Genomic DNA, 17,939 nt, shown 5'->3' on the forward strand with positions numbered 1-17,939 from the left:
TCAGTTTTATTTTTAAGCCTAGAACTGTAATCAGTCTAAAATTTGTTTTTATTCTTTATGTAATGTGGAGATACTGAGTTTTATTTTTTAAAGATTTTTTTTTTTCCCTTTAGGCTGACAAAGATGAACAAATCAGAAAAATAAAATACAGGCATAGTGATGAATTAACTTCGTTGTTAGGATATTTTCCCAACAAAAAACAGCTTGAAGACTGGCTTCATAGTAAATCAAAAGAAATTAACCAGACTAGGGACAGACTTGCCAAGTTGAAGTAAGTAGTTATAACACTTGAAGATGTAATAGAAGTCTCTTATGTCTTGCTTTCATTTTTAATTGTTTTGAAATAGTTTGTTATCATTAAATGGTATGTCTTATTAATTGAATTTGATTCTCCTAAATTTTACAAATTAAGTAAAATGGCAACAGTGATTTGAGCTTCTTGTTCCTTAAAAGTTTGCAGAACTAAGAGAAAGAATTAAAATATTCCTGTGTAAAAAGTGAGACTTGAAAATACAAAACTCCTAAAAGGTAATGTGGGGACAAGTTTCGTTATCTTGAAATTGGCATTGATTTCTTGGTTATGACCCCAAAAGCACAGGCAGCAGAAGCAAAGCTAGACAGATGGGACTACATCATATTTAAAAACTGCTACACAACAGAGGGTAAAGGCAATCCACGTAATGGGAGAAAATGTTTGCAAATGATATATCTGTTTAGGTGTGGAGGTTGTTGTTCAGTCACTTAAGTCATGTTCAACTCTTTGCAGTCCCATGGACTGCAGCATGCCAGGGTTCCCTGTCCTTCACTATCTCCCAGACTTTGCTCAAACTCATGTCCATGGAGTTGGTGATGCCATCCAACCATCTCATCCTCTGTTGCCCCTCCTCCTGCTCTCAGTCTTTCCCTGCATCAGGGTCTTTTCCAGTGAGTTGCTCTTTGCATCAGGTGGGCAGAGTATTGAAGCTTCAGTTTCAGCATCAGTCCTTCCAGTGAATATTCAAGGTTGATTTCCTTTAGGACTGACTGGTTTGATCTCCTTGCTGTCCAAGGGACTCTCGAGTTTTCTCTAGCGCCACATTTCAAAAGCATCAATTCTTCAGCACTCATCCTTCTTTATGGTCCAACTCTCACCCATACATGACTGTTGGAAAAATTATAAAATGAAATGATGAAAGTCAGTCAGTTGTGTCCGAATCTTTGTGACCCCATGGACTAGCCTGCCAGGCTCCTTTGTCCTTGGAATTCTCCAGGCAGGAATACTGGAGTGGGTAGTCATTCCCTTCTCCAGAGGATCTTCTCAACCCATGAATTAAACCTGGATCTCCTGCACTGCAGGCAGATTGTTTACTGTCTGAGCCACCAGGGAAAAACCAGTTTTGACTATATGGACCTTTGTCGGCAAAGTGATGTCACTGCTTTTTAATACATTGTCTAGGTGACCATACCATCATGATTATCTGGATCATTAAGACCTGTTTTTGTAGTTCTTCTGTGTATTCTAGTCACCTCTTCTGCTTCTGTTAGGACCTTGCTGTTTCTGTCCTTTATTATGCCCACCTTTGCCTGAAATGTTCACTTGGTATCTCTGGTTTCCTTAAAGAAATCTGTAATTTTTCCCATTCTATTGTTTCCCTTTATTTATGTGCATTGTTCACCTAAGAAGGCTTTCTTATCTCTCCCTGATACTCTCTAGAACTCTGCATTCAGTTGAAAATATCTTTCCCTTTCTCCTTTACCTTTCGTTTCTCTTTTCTCGGCTATATGTAAGGCCTCCTCAGACAACCATTTTGGCTCCTTGCATTTCTTGTTCGCATTTCTTGTTCTTTGGGATAGTTTTGGTCACTTCTAGTGTTACGAACCTCCATCCATAGTTCTTCAGGGACTCTGTCCACCAGATCTAATCTCTTGAATCTATTTGTCATCTCCACTGTATAATCATAATGGATTTGATTTAGGTCATACCTGAATCGTCTAGTGGTTTTCCCTGCTTTCTGAATTTTGCAATAAGGAGTTCATGATGTGAGTCACAGTCAGCTCCAGGTCTTGTTTTTGCTGACTGTATAGAGTTTCTCCATCTTCACCTGCAAAGGATGTAATCAGTCTGACTTTGGTATTGACCATCTGGTGATGTCCATGTGTATAGTCATCTCTTGTGTTGTTGGAAGATGGTATTTGCTATGACCAGTGTGTTCTCTAGGCAAAACTCCATTATTTTTTGCCCTGCTTCATTTTGTACTCCAAGGCCAAACTTGCTTGTTACTCCAGGTGTCTCCTGACTTCCTAGTTTTGCATTCCAATCCCCTATGAAGAAAAAGATATCTTTTTTTGGTTTTAGTTCTAGAAGGTCTTGTAGGTCTTCACAGAACTGTATGACTTCAGCTTCTTTGGCATTAGAGGTTGGGGCACAGACTTGGATTATAGTGATCTTGAATGGTTTGCCTTGGAAACAAGCCAAGATCATTCTGTTTCTTTTGAGATTGCACCCAGGTACTGCACTGATGCAAAGAGCTGACTCATTGAAAAGACCCTGATGCTAGGAAAGATTGAGGGCATGAGGAGAAGGGGGCGACAGAGGATGAGATGGTTGGATGGCATCACCGACTCAATGGACATGAGTGTGAGCAAACTCCGGGAGATGGTGAAGGACAGGGAAGCCTGGCATGCTGCAGTCCATGAAGTTGCAGAGAGTCAGATATGACTAAGCAACTGAACACTAACATCAACTGCATTTTGGACTCTCTTGTTGACTATGAGGGCTGCTCCATTTCTTCTAAGGGATTCTTGCCCACAGTAGTAGATATAACGGTCATCTGAGTCAAATTTGCTCATTCCTATCCATTTTACTTCACTGTTTCCTAAAGTGTCGATGTTCACTCTTGCCATCTCCTGCTTGACCACATCCAATTTACCTTGATTCATGGACCTAACATTCTAGGTTCCTACGCAGTATTGTTCTTTGCTGCATCAGACTTTACTTTTACCACAAGTTACATCCACAACTGAGCATCATTTCCACTTTGACCCAGCCTCTTCATTCTTTCTAGAGCTATTTCTTCACTATTTCCCGGTAGCATATTGGACCCCTACCAACCTGGTGGGCTCATCTTCCAGTGTCATATCTTTTTGCCTTTTCCATGAACAATATGAACAATAAATATAACAGTTAGGGGTTAATATCCAGAATATATAAAGAACTCCTACAATTTGGTAATGAAAAAACAAATACCCAGATTAAAAAATGTCAAAGGACTTGAAGAGCAATTTCTCCAATAGATATACAACTAGCCAACAAGCATATAAAAAGATACTCAGAATCGCTAATCATTAAGGAAATGCAAATCAAAACCATGGTGATATATCACTCCATACTGGTTAGGATGACAGTTATCAAAACAATAGGAAGTACAGTAGTATGTTATAATAACCTATAATAGAAAATGAAAGAGTAATATGTATATAACAGACTCACTTTGCTGTGCAGCTAACACTAACACACTGTAAATCAACTATACTTCAATTAAATAAAATAAGTTTTTAAAAAACTCAGAAAACAAGTGTTGAGCATGTTGAGAAATTGGAACTCTGTGCACTATTCGTGGGAATGTAAAATGGTGCAATTACTGTAGAAAACCTTGGAGGTTCTTCAAAAATTAGGGAAAGAATAACCAGATGATTGAGCAGTTCCACTTGTGGGTATATATTCAATTGAAAACATGATCTCAAGGAAATACCTGTTAGTCCATGTTCACTGCAGCATTATTCACAATAGCCAACAGGTGGAAGCAACCTGAATGCTTATTGATGGATGAATAGATAAATAAAATTTGATATATGTATAATGAAATATTATTTATCTTTGTAAAAGAAGGAAATTCTTCTGTGTGTTGATGAACCTTGAGGATCTTAAGTGAAGTATACTAGTCACAAAAAGTACTACATGGTTCCACTTAAATGAAGTATTCAAAGTTGTCAAACTCTTAGATACAGAAAGTATATATATTGGAGGTTCAGAGTAGCCAGAGGATGAGGGCGGGGTGGGGTGGGGTGTGTTGTTCAGTGGGTATAGAGTTCAGTTTTGTAAGATGAAAAAGCTTTAGAGATCTGTTACACAAAAATGTGCATACAGTTAACACCACCATGCCATACAATTTAAAATGGCTAAGGTGTTAAATTTTGTTTTTTTCCACAGTTTAAAAACAGTGATCAGTTTTTTTTGAAATATCACCTTGAGTGGTGTTTAGATAGGCGGGTGAAAAATCCTACACATTTTTTAGGAAGATGGTGAATTTGGCCATGTTAAATTTGTATTTCTTGTGGAAATGTCTGTTAGGGAATAAAATATTAGTTTGAGGTTTAGTAGATTGGAAATTGTCGCTTTGCAGATGATATTGGCATCAGTAGTACATGTCAACTTGGAGTTATTCAAAGAGAAGAGAAAGAATTGTAGTCAGATTCCTGGAAAACACCAGCATTTAAACTGTTGGCAGGCAGAGGAAGAGGAGCAAGAGAACCAAACGCCCAGGGAGCCAGGGTGAGAGCAAGAGGGGAGTGTTGTCTGGTTTGCCTTGAGAAACTATTCTTCCAGGGAGGAGCCCAAACGTATGTGCTGCTGTTAAAATAGTGACCTTAATGAGCATGCTCAATGGCTAGGATGGTGAAAGCATCATCTGCATGTTATTTTTTCCCAAATTTTTACTGCAACTCACAATGGAAATTATCAAGATGAGGCATGTGTGCACTCATGCATATTTATCTGAAACAGATTTCTTAAAATAGTACCAATACTAACTACACTCAGTCCACTCCAATATATTCTACATAATATGTTCAGTTTTTCAAAATATGCTGAATATGATACATTAAATTGATTACATGACTTACCTAATGTATCAAAACCTGTAAATCAAAAACCCCTGATCTGTATGGGCATGGAGGCTGGCTAGGATGATATTTAAGAGTTGGAGTGAAAATTAATTGTACTGGTGAGCAAAGTCTGTGATGAATGAGAGAGAATGAGTGATCAGGTTGTAAAAACTGGTTTGGCCAAGATGTTTGTTTGGTGTTTCCTCTAAGGTGGCTCTGGTAGCACTGGTTGTCTTTAACTTCATTCAGAGCAATTTTGTTAAATTGTAGGATGACAGCTGTCCCGTCAGCATGCTTTTTAAAGTAAAGAAATAAATAAAACATCGCCAAATTGGCGAATTTTGTGTAGCCATTTTAGTATTGAAGATGAAAGAGAAAAGCAACATTTTCACATATTATGCTTTGTTATTTCAAGAAAAGTAAAAATGCAACTGAAACACAAAAAAAGATTTGTGCCATATATAGAGAAGGTACTCTGGTTGAGAACAGTCAGTGTTATGCCATATGGAATGTAGCTGCCATACTAAAAATATCCACATCAAGCTTTGAAAATCATTTGCACCAGCTTGGTTGTGTTAATTGATTTGATGTTTGGCTTCCACATAAATTGAGTGAAAAAAACCTTCTTGACCATATTTCCACATGCAATTCTCTACTTAAACATAACAAAAAGTTCCATTTTTAAAAGAAATTATGACAGGCAATGAAGAGTGGATACTGTACAATAATGTGGAATGGAAGAGATTGTGGGTCAAGGAAAGTGAACACCACCAACCACACACCAAAGACCAGTCTTCATCCAAAGAAGTTGATATTGTGTATATGGTGGGACTGGAAGTGAATCCTCTACTATTAACTCTTTCCAAAAAAACAAACAGTTCCAACAAGTACAGCTTCAAATTAGACCAACTGAAATTCTCTTAATGGAAAAAATTTCAGTTCTTTGGAAGACCATAAAAGGCACCTGGAACAACTAGTTCTTTGCTCAAAATGATAAAGTTTTTGGAAGATGGAATTATGAGTTGCCTAGAAAATGGCAGAAGGTAGTGGAACAAAACAGTAAATACATTGTTCAGTAAAGTTCTTGGTGAAAATGAAAAATGTCTTTTATTTTTACTTTAAAACCAAAAGAACCTTTTGGCCAACTCATTGGATGACAGCAACAAAGAGGGAACAGAGGAAACGTTTTACTGGAGGAATGGAAGTACAGTTTTGAAAGGGTTCACACAGAGTTAAGTGAATGCTCTCCTTTTTTCTAATCTCCCTCCAGTAGATCTGTGAACATATTCTCCTTGCTAAGGTTCTTAATGCAAGATGTAAAACCACGATCCCCCCTCAGACCAAGCAGAATTCGGTCTTTTCACATTTTTCTGGGAGCAGGTGTCTGGCCAGAGTGAGTCAGTGTACTATAGGAGGAGAGTGCAGGCAGTAGTGGACTGTTGCCGTGACTTCTAAAAAAGAAAAGGCACCTGGTCACAGCAGACTTTTGTCGTATTTTCTGGCAGAGTTTGTCTTGTATCTGCCTTCACACTTTGAATTCATTTCTCATATTTTAAAATTGTAATCTATTATTTTAGCAAGGAACTAGCTTCAGCTGAGCAAAATAAAAATCATATAAATACTGAGCTAAAAAGGAAGGAAGAGCAATTGTCCAGCTATGAAGACAAACTGTTTGATGTCTGTGGCAGCCAAGATTTTGAAAGTGACTTGGACAGACTTAAAGAAGAAATTGAAAAATCATCAAAACAACGAGGTAAGTTACCATCTTTATGTTATCAGGGCATTTTCATGTTTTTGAATTTTTGTTCACAGGTAGCTATTAAGGATGGGAGATTTAAAAACTTGGTGCTGGAGCCCGGTGGCTCAAGTTTCAGTTCTGGTTCTACAACCTACTTGGTTTATAACTTTGGACAGATGATTGAAACTTTTTATACTTCAGATTCATTACCTGAGGACATAATTGCCTCAGGATGTTGGGGAGGAGTAAATGAGATTATAGTGTCTGGCACGTAACAAGCTCTATAAGTTTTGTTATACTTTTTGTGTTAACCAGAAAATATATAAATGTGAATGTATTGTGTGCCCTTGAGAAGATTTAAATGTCAGAATTTTTATTTCTTTCATAGTGTGTTTATAAAGCAAGAAGAGTATCATGTATTTACAGAAAAGGATAGAAATATATTAACAAAACCATATTTTATATGCATTTCACTGAGAATATATATATGTGTGTGTTTTTTAAATAGCCATGTTGGCTGGAGCTACGGCAGTTTATTCCCAATTCATTACTCAGTTGACGGATGAAAACCAGTCATGTTGCCCTGTCTGTCAGAGAGGTTTTCAGACAGAAGCTGAATTACAAGAAGTCATCAGTGATTTGCAGTCTAAGCTGAGGCTTGCTCCAGATAAACTCAAGTCGACAGAATCAGAGTTAAAGAAAAAAGAAAAGCGGCGTGATGAAATGCTGGGACTAGTGCCCATGAGGTGAGAATAGCAATTTCCCGTTACCGTGCCTGTACAGCAGCACTGTAAGAGATACCTGTCTACCTCCTAGCATAGGGTGGGTATTCAGTAAGCAAGAGTTGAATGAATAAAGGTTAAAGTCAGGAATCTAAGCCAGAATGTTCCTCTCCTGTTAATTTATGTGATAAGAAAGAATTGTTTTGTTTCAAAATAAGTTTGTTTCTTAAACTACTCACAGGATGGATACATTCTTTACTCTGTGTGAGTGTGTGTGTGTGTTTCATTCCTGAGACTTGGGTTGAGGGCAGAATTTTTAAATTAAATTTTCAGACTGTTAGCTGATGTGTCACTTTCTAAACCCAGCAGAAGAATTAAAGTACTGGAAAGCCCCCCACTTAAGAGACAGATCATAAACTATACTTATTCTTTCTCATTTCCAGAAAGAATGAATTACAGATGATTTCTATTGTTTATTTTTCCCTCTCTTCTATAAGAAATCCAGATGATGGTCTATTTACAAATAAAATCAAGTCAGAGAGTATGTGAAGATTGCCTTGGTATTTCCCAGAACATAGAGCACAAAAATGGTCACAGAGACCAATAAGACATGACCTTCATGGAGCTGATGGTCTTTGTAAGGAAAAAAGTGCTCATAATTAGATGTAGAAAGCTAGACTTGATAAAGAACTTAATTGGTTCAAACAAATGCATTAGTTAGGAAGAAAGAAGCCAGTGGACTACAGAATGAGTAGAATTTTGAGGGAAGGAGGAGGAATGTAAAGCACAGAAAAGTTGATTTGACTCATTTAAGAGAAGGAAAGGGGAGAGGGAAGTTAGACCAGTGTTAGATCCTTTAGACGGGGAAGAGTGAGACATGTGCTGCAGTAGAAACATCATCTGGAGTTTGAGAACTTACCTGCAGTGACTGACTCCTGTAAGTAGGGAAGACAGAGCTGCATTATGTTCATTCCTAGGTACAGTCTTTTAGGTGATGGGGAGCCATCCTCAGGGATTTATTGAAAAATGTGTTTTAGGAAAATTAATCTAATGTTCAGTTCAGCTCAGTCGCCCAGTCATGTCCGACTGTTTGCGACCCCATGAATCGCAGCATGCCAGGCCTTTCTGTCCATCACCAACTCCCGGAGTTCACTCAAACTCATGTCCATTGAGTTGGTGATGCCATCCAGCCATCTCATCCTCTGTCGTCCCCTTCTCCTCCTGCCCCCAATCCCTTCCAGCATCAGAGTCTTTTCCAATGAGTCAACTCTTCGCATGAGGTGGCCAAAGTACTGGAGTTTCAGCTTTAGCATCAGTCCTTCCAAAGAACACCCAGGCCTGATCTCCTTCAGAATGGACTGGTTGGATCTCCTTGCAGTCCAAGGGACTCTCAAGCGTCTTCTCCAACACCACAGTTCAAAAGCATCAGTTCTTCGGTGCTCAGCTTTCTTCACAGTCCAACTCTCACATCCATACATGACTACTGGAAAAACCATAGCCTTGACTAGACGGACCTTTGTTGGCAAAGTAATGTCTCTGCTTTTGAATGTGCTATCTAGGTTGGTCATAACTTTCCTTCCAAGGAGTAAGCATCTTTTAATTTCATGGCTGCAGTCACCATCTACAATGATTTTGGAGCCCTCAAAAATAAAGTCTGACACTGTTTCCACTGATTCCCCATCTATTTCCCATGAAGTGATGGGACTGGATGCCATGATCTTTATTTTCTGAATGTTGAGCTTTAAGCCAACTTTTTCACTCTCCTCTTTCACTTTCATCAAGAGGCTTTTTAGTTCCTCTTTCTGCCATAAGGGTGGTGTCATCTGCATATCTGAGGTTATTGATATTTCTCCCGGCAATCTTGGTTCCAGCTTGTGCTTCTTCCAGCCCAGCATTTCTCATGATGTACTCTGCATATAAGTTAAATAAGCAGGGTGACAATATACAGCCTTGACGTACTCCTTTTCTTATTTGGAACCAGTCCGTTGTTCCATGTCCAGTTCTAAGTGTTACTTCCTGACCTGCATATAGGTTTCTCAAGAGGCAGGTCAGGTGGTCTGGTATTCCCATTTCTTTAAGAATTTTCCACAGTTTATTGTGATCCACACAGTCAAAGGCTTTGGCGTAGTCAGTAAAGCAGAAATAGATGTTTTTCTGGAACTCTCTTGCTTTTTCAGTGATCCAGAAAATGTTGACAATTTGATCTCTGGTTCCTCTGCCTTTTCTAAAACCAGCTTGAACATCAGGGAGTTCATGGTTCACGTAATGCTGAAGCCTGGATTAGAGAATTTGAGCATTACTTTACTAGCGTGTGAGATGAGTGCAGTTGTGCAGTAGTTTGAGCGTTCTTTGGCATTGCCTTTACTTGGGATTGGAATGAAAACTGACCTTTTCCAGTCCTGTGGCCACTGCTGAGTTTTCCCAGTTTGTTGGCATATTGAGTGCAGCACTTTAACAGCATCATCTTTCAGGATTTGAAATAGCTTAACTGGAATTCCATCACCTCCACTAGCTCTGTTCATAGTGATGCTTTCTAAGGCCCACTTGACTTCACATTCCAGGATGTCTGGCTCTAGGTGAGTGATCACACCATCGTGATTATCTTGGTCATGAAGATCTATTTTGTACACTTCTTCTGTGTATTCTTGCCACCTCTTCTTAACATCTTCTGCTTTTGTTAGGTCCATACCATTTGTGTCCTTTATCGAGCCCATCTTTGCATGAAATGTTCTCTTGGTATCTCTGATTTTCTTGAAGAGATCACTAGTCTTTCCCATTCTGTTGTTTTCCTCTATATCTTTGCACTGATCACTGAGGAAGGCTTTCTTATCTCTCCTTGCTATTCTTTGGAACTCTGCATTCAGATGCTTATATCTTTCCTTTTCTCCTTTGCTTTTCACTTCTCTTCTTTTCACAGCTATTTGTAAGGCCTACATTTGAATAGATGAAAGTGAGAGAAACTCTAAAAGCAAAAAATGAGGAGGATATGTTGACTTCGAAAACTGAAGCGGAGTGTGAGGAAAAGGAGAAGAAAGATGCAGGAAGATGTGCTTTGTGGTAGCCAGCCTGCAAGATGGTCCCCAGCGATCCTTGCCTCCTGGTATTCACGTTCTTGCGTAGCTGTCCCTCATGTTCCAGGATGGGTTCCAGGATGGGTAACTAGTAAAATACAACAGAAGTGATCACATGTTCCTTCGAGGATCAGATTATAGAAGACACTATAGCTTCCTGCTCTCCTTTTCTTTCTCTTGGATCTGGGGGAAGCCAGCTCCTGTGTTGTGAGCAGCCCTGCGGACGGACCCACTTGGTGAGGACCTGAGGCTTTTGAACAACCACATGAGTGAGTGTACCATTTGGAAGCAGATTCTCCAGCAGTAATACCTTCAGATGACTGCAGCTCACAGCTTGACTGCACCTTCAGTAACACACCCTGAGTGAAAAATACCCAGATAGTAGCTAATCCTCCTATCTGTGGTATTAAATAAGTGCTATTGTGTTTTAAGCTGCTAAGTTTTGGGGTGTTGTGTTATGTAGTGATAGATAACTAATCATCAAGAATAAAAACCAGATCATTAGGGGCTACAGAGAGCATGTCATATGGAGACAAAAGCAATAATTTGAGAATGAAAAGGAATAAGGCAGGACCTTAAAGACATCAAGTGAAAGATAACATTAGAAGTTGGTAGAAAGTACATGTAGTTCTATGTCAAACTGATAAATTATGAAGAGCAGAAATCAACACTGTATTAATATTTTAGGACCCTTGCCAACACAGCTCCCTTGTCAGAGTAAAGTACATATCTTAATCATTGTTGTGCCTCTGTAATTCTTTGTGTTTTGTAATTTTGGTAACTATTTGCTGAATGAATGAGAACTTTAGTAACTGTAGTTCCATGTGTTTATTGCTGCATAACAAACCCCTCTCAAAACTTGGTACCTCACAACAGTAATTTATTATGATCTTCCATGGTTCTGTGGGATAATTGGGCTTAAAACTAACTAGTTCTTATTTGGGTATTTCATGCAATTGCAGTCACATGTTGACTGCAGTCATTTCAAGGCTCTGTGAGCCTGGACATGCAGTATAGTTCACTCATATGGCCGGTGATGATGCTGACTGTTGGCTGGGAGCTCATCTGAGGCTCTACTGGCCTGGGCATTCAGATGGTTCACTCATATGGTTGGCAGTGATGCTGACTGTTGGCCACGGGCTTGCCTATGCCGTCACACAGAACGCCTTCATGTGGCTTCCACCTGTGTCTTGGGCTTTTGGCAGCATAGTGGCTAGATTACTGCAGGAAGTATTCTAAGAGCAAATGTGTTAAGGCCTGGGCCCAGAAACTGTCATAGTGTTACTTCTGCTGTTTTTTATTGGTCATAGTGTTACTGCTCTTTTTTTACAGAGACCACATCTATGTGTGTGTATGCAAATGTAAAAATGGGGTTAAAATTTAATGGATGCCTGTAGTTCTCCACAAAGATGACCCAGTCAAGTGAATGCTTGATTGTCATTAGGCTATTGTAACTTTGTCACTTTTGAGGTAGCGGGCACCTAACTTCTGGTCCATAACATCAGGAAGTAATGTGAGCATGAATTATTCATAATCTGAATATGTTAATATTTATTTGGGAAAGTTTTCCATTGCTCTGGTGTAAAAGATTACAGGTCTTTTGTTGCCACAGATTGGTTGGTTGGCATTTCTTGGTCATAGTGTGGACTTTTAAAAAATCATTAAGTAATAACAGTGTAAAGCTAATGCTTGAGTTTCTAGTTTATTATAAGATTGTCATTAGAAATCAGTTTAATTTATCATGCTAATTTGATTTTGATTAAGAATTTAAAACTTTTCTGAAATAAGCTTAATAGTTTTTATTTTTCAGATTAAATACAAGTTTTGTTGTTTCTGAGGTATTAACAAAAACAGGTTTGGGCACAGTACCTGCCACAGGGGTGATAACTCATTAGCTAGAGTAGCAGTGGTAAAGTGGGTTCAACAGCTTTTGTACCATAAACCCATGTAGCATTTGACTGAATGGTTTCCTTCCTTCCTTCCTCTTTTCTTCCATCCTTCGTTTTTTTAATGTTTAAAGTTTTTATTTTAAAAGTTTTAAACTTTTAAAACTTTTTATTTTGTAATTTTACACTTAAAGAAAATTTACAAAGATAGTACAGAGTTCACATATATCTTCACCTTGTTTCTCCTGATGTTCACAATTTATGTTAACCATAATATGGCTATCAAAATCAAGAAATTAACTTTGGTATAATTCTATTAAACTACAAACCACGTTCGAATTTTAGCAGTCTTTCTGTTAATATCCCTTTTCTATTTCAGGATCCAACTTAGGATCTCCACATTGCATGTATTATCCTTGTTATTAATATTTATCCTTAGGCTCCTTTGTGGACTACCATAGTTCTTCTTTCTCTTTCATGATCTTGACACTTCTGATGAGTATGGTCTGGTAATTTGTAAAATATCCTTCAGTTTGGCAGACAGCATGGTAAAATTGTTGCTATGAAGATCTCTCAATAGGTACTAAAATCAGTGGACAAAGGTTTGAGGAAAACAGAATGTTTACATTGTCTTCAGTGTATTTCTCCTAGGTATTTATTGATTACACAGAGAAAAATAGTAACTTTACAGTGGATAAATCTGGCTGACACTGTCTTTACTAAGTAAGAGTAACATACTGACGTCATGTGTCCGTAGAAGGATACAACATCACTTCTATGGTATTCTTGCCAAAAAATATGTAACTTCCATCTCCTTATGAAGAAACATTACATTGCTTATTTTTAATTGTGTTTTCTGTGAAGGCAAAGCATAATTGATTTGAAGGAGAAGGAAATGCCAGAATTAAGAAACAAACTTCAGAGTGTGAACAGAGATATACAGCGCCTCAAGAATGACATAGAAGAACAGGAAACACTCTTGGGTGCAATTATACCTGAAGAAGAAAGTGCTAAAGTGTGTCTGACAGATATTACAATTATGGAGAGGCTCCAGGTACAGTTACTGCAGTTTAATGCAGAGTAAAACTTGTTTCATGGTGGTTTGAAAATGACGTGTGAGTGTTTCAGTAGCTAGTTTTCTGGTACAAATTGTGTTTGGAGTTCCCTATTCTGAATTTCAGGTAGTTTCAGGGAGTAACTGCTTAACTTACACTTCTGAGTTTAGTTCTTTTTATCCATAAGTTAGGAGAATTATTTTTCTTTTTCAGTCTGCTTCCTTTAATTTGCGTCCTCAGTTGGGTCTGACTCATTGTGGCCCCATGGACTATAGTGCACCAGTTGCTTCTCTCCATGGGAATTTTTTCAGGCAAGAATACTGGAGTGGATTGCCATTTCCTTCTCCACAGATCTTCCCGACCCAGGGATCAGACCCACGTCTCTTGTGTTTCCTGCATTGGCAGGCAGATTCTTTACCACTGAGCCACCTGGGAAGGTGCCTTTTATTTTCATCATTTAAATTAACTTAAGCATAAAATTAAGAGACCAGAGAGCTCTTGAAGAAAATTAGAGATACCAAGGGAACATTTCATGCAAAGATGGGCACAATAATGGACAGAAATGGTGTGGACCTAACAGAAGCAGAAGGTATTAAGAGGTGTCAAGAATACACAGAAGAAGTGTACAAAAAAGATCTTCATGACCAAGATAATGAAAATGGTGTGATCACTAACCTAGAGCCAGACATCCTGGAATGTGAAGTCAAGTGAGCCTTAGGAAGCTTCACTATGAACAAAGCTAGTGGAGGTGATGGAATTCCAGTTGAGCTGTTTCAAATCCTGAAAGATGATACTGTGAAAGTGCTGCACTCAATATGCCAACAAATTGGGAAAACTCAGCAGTGGCCACAGGACTGTGAAAGGTCAGTTTTCATTCCAATCCCAAGTAAAGGCAATACCAAAGAAGATTCAAACTACTGCACAGTTGCACTCATCTCACATGCTAGCAAAGTAATGCTCAAAATTCTCCAAGCCAGGCTTCAACAGTACATGAACTGTGAACTTCCAGATGTTCAAGCTGGATTTAGAAAAGCCAAAGGAACCAGAGATCAAATTGCCAACATCCGCTGGATCATCAAAAAAGCAAGAGAGTTCCAGAAAAACATCTACTTCTGCTTTATTGATTACACCAAAGCCTTTGACTGTGTGGATCACAACAAACTGTGGAAAATTCTGAAAGAGATGGGAATACCAGAACATCTTACCTGCCTTCTGAGAAATCTGTATGCAGGTCAAGAAGCAACAGTTAGACTTGGCCATGGAACAATGGACTGTTCCAAATTGGGAAAGGAGTACGTCAAGGTTGTATTCTGTCACCCTGTTATTTAACTTATATGCAGAGTACATCATGCGAAATTCTGGGCTCGATGAAGCACAAGCTGGAGTCAAGATTGCCAGGAGAAATATCAATAACCTCAGATAAGCATATGACACCACCCTTATGGCAGAAAGTGAAGAAGAACTAAAGAGCCTCTTGATGAAAGTGAAAGAGGAGAGTGAAAAAGCTGGCTTAAAACTCAACATACAAAAAACTAAGATCATGGCATCCAGTCTCATCACTTCATGGCTAATAGATGGAGAAGTAGTGAGAGACCTTATTTTCTTGGGCTCCAAAATCACTGCAGATGGTGACTGCAGCCTGAAAGTAAAAGATGCCTGCTGCTTGGAAGAAAAGCTATGACCAACCTAGACAGCATATTAAAAAGCCCAGACGTTACATTGCTGACAAAGGTCTGTATAGTCAAAGCTGTGGTTTTTCCAGTAATCATGTATGAATGCGAGAGTTGGACTATAAAGAAAGCTGAGCACTGAAGAATTGATTCTTTTGAACTGTGGTGTTGGAGAAGACTCCTGAGAGTCCCTTGGACTGCAAGGAGATCTAACCAGTCAGTCTTAAAGGAAATCAGTCCTGAATATTCATTGGAGGGACTGATGCTGAAGCCGAAACTCCAGTACTTTGGCCACCTGATGTGAAGAACTGATTCATGATCCTGATGCTGGGAAAGACTGAAGGCAGGAGGAGAAGGGGACAACAGAGGATGAGATGATTGGATGGCATCACCGACTCAATGGACGTGAGTTTGAGCAAGCTCCAGGTATTAGTGATGTACAGGGAAGCCTGGCTTGCTGCAGTCCATGGAGTCACAAAGAGTTAGATACGACTGAGCAACTGAACTGACTGACTGAAGCATAAAAATAATTTCATTTTTATGATATTAAAATTTGTTAAAATTATATCTGAGAACAGTTACAAATTAGATTTTTAAAGTAATTAAAAGCAGTTAATTTGTAAAGATTTTGAATAATGATAATGCCAAAAATTTCCTAAAGGAAATAACTTTGATTTATTCTTAAGATGGAACTAAAAGATGTTGAAAGAAAAATTGCACAGCAAGCAGCTAAACTCCAAGGACTAGATTTGGATCGAAGTGTTCAGCAAGTAAACCAGGAAAAACAAGAAAAACAACACAAATTAGATACAGGTAATAGAGTGTGTTTCCTTATAAAGACTTCAACATTCCAAGCATATGGTTTTTACCATTAATTTTATAACTATTATGTGGACAAGGAACAGTCTTCCAGTCCACAGTATAGTCACTTTCTTTTCTCAAAAGCATCACTTCTCAGTTTCCTTTCTTTACAGAACAGACTTTGAATAATAGAACTTTTGAATAATTAGTAATAGATGGAAAGTGAAAGTCGCTCAGTCATGTACATGTCTTTGTGACCGCATGGACTATAGAGTCCATGGATTTCTCCAGGCCAGAATACTGGAGTGGGTAGCCTTTCCCTTCTCCAGGGGATCTTCCCAACCCAGGGATTGAACCCAGGTCTCCTGCATTGCAGGCGGATTCTTGCCCAGCTGAGCCACAAGTGTAGCCCAAATAATAGATAAGCTTTTCTCTTTCTCAGTCATATCTGCCCTATGAGCTCACCCCTGGCTGTTGGGACAGCAGGCGGGTTTGGGAGCTGGATAGATTGTTCTGGCATTTTTCTTGCAGTGGGTGGGACCCACAGAAACTCAGCCATTGTGAATGCCACAGACCTATAAACTGGAAAGATGTTACTTAGAGTATTTTCTTCCATTAATCACTGTATGGATGTGTTCTCATGCAGTTTCTAGTAAGATAGAATTGAACCGTAAGCTTATACAGGACCAGCAGGAACAGATTCAACACCTAAAAAGCACAGCAAATGAACTTAAATCAGAGAAACTTCAGATATCCACTAATTTACAACGTCGGCAGCAGCTAGAAGAACAGACTGTGGAATTATCCACTGAAGTTCAGTCCTTATACAGAGAAATAAAGGTAAAAACATTCATATGTATTTGTTTTTTATAATTAGTTCAATTATATGAAGTGCTCTTTTTGGGACAATGGCCAAAATATGGTTATTGTGAGAATCAATTCAAAATGGTATACAGAACTTTTACTAATAGGAAAAGACTTCTGGGAGAAGATTTACTGGCCATAAGAAGAAAGAACTGGCTGCCTGGTTAAGTAATAAACTTCCTATTACTGGGGCTGGTCTGGTGGTGGCTGCTAACTCCATATAAGGATTCCTACTTGTATTGGAGATTTGTCTTATCTAAAAATCCTACATGGATGGCAGACACTGCCTCTCAGACATAGCACTCTTCTTTGATTCCAGATGTAATTTCAGCGTACTTCACACTACAATCAGCAGGCACTGAGTTGACACATGGAATGGAACCTAATTGGCATCCCTCATCTAGTTTAATCAGACCTAAGTAAAAAGTGAAAGTGAGAGTCGCTCAGTCATGTCCGACTCTTGGCGACCGCACGGACTATACAGTCTGTGGAATTCTCCAGGTCAGAATACTGGAGTGGGTAGCTGTTCCCTTCTCCAAGGTATCTTCCCAACCCCGGGATCAAAGCCAGGTCTCCCGTGTTGCAGGCGAATTCTTTACCAGCTGAACCACCAGAAAAGCCCCAAATCAAACCTAAGACTCAGCCAATTAAATTTTTGAACAGTTTTATAAAAAATAGTCTTATCTAGGTTTATAACTGTGCACATTCAGTAAGAACTAAGTATATTACTGAATCTGTTGTTACTATAAATGTTTCTTAAGTAGTTTTAGATTACAGAATATCAGAGGCTTAGAGTATAGTATAAATAGTAGTACTACCTTTTTTATTTTTTTACTGCTTATAAAACACTGTGACATTGAAACTATTGTATCTCATTTTGCACTCAGTGTATCATTTTGATAAATGTGAAAAAATTTCCTTCTTATAGAAAAAGAAGTTGAGACTTGCAGATATCCCATGATTTGTCCAAGTTCATACAGTTAGTAGGAGACAGAGTTAATTTACTGGTATATATCTTACGATATGTAAGACATCTGACTTCCTACCATACCTAACCACTTCCTAATATAAAATATACTGACACTGAACTAATTCTGAATAATTGTTTCTACCTTTATGAATTCACTAGGTACTTTAGGATCTTTTGAGGATCAGGGTTTTGAACAACGGTTATTATATTATGCTATAGAGATGTTGCAAGGCCAAATGATGTGGACTTCTGATTAAAATAGTTTTTTGAAAACCCCTTTCTTTCCAAAATAAGTCAGG

The 17,939-nt window shown here is 38.6% G+C and overlaps 1 protein-coding gene across 1 annotated transcript in view; it reads left to right on the plus strand.

Annotated features, from left to right (window-relative positions):
• RAD50 (RAD50 double strand break repair protein) overlaps window positions 1-17,939 on the plus strand; it is a 114,313-nt gene that overhangs the window by 60,545 nt on the left and 35,829 nt on the right. The window contains exons 11-16 of the mRNA XM_040241825.1: window positions 114-271; window positions 6,441-6,616; window positions 7,110-7,347; window positions 13,145-13,334; window positions 15,692-15,818; window positions 16,453-16,646. Of these exons, the coding sequence (XP_040097759.1) occupies window positions 114-271; window positions 6,441-6,616; window positions 7,110-7,347; window positions 13,145-13,334; window positions 15,692-15,818; window positions 16,453-16,646 (1,083 nt within the window). The remainder of the gene's footprint in view (window positions 1-113; window positions 272-6,440; window positions 6,617-7,109; window positions 7,348-13,144; window positions 13,335-15,691; window positions 15,819-16,452; window positions 16,647-17,939) is intronic.

Source organism: Oryx dammah, unplaced genomic scaffold, assembly GCF_014754425.2.
Source record: "Oryx dammah isolate SB20612 unplaced genomic scaffold, SCBI_Odam_1.1 HiC_scaffold_5, whole genome shotgun sequence".
NCBI lineage: Eukaryota > Metazoa > Chordata > Mammalia > Artiodactyla > Bovidae > Oryx > Oryx dammah.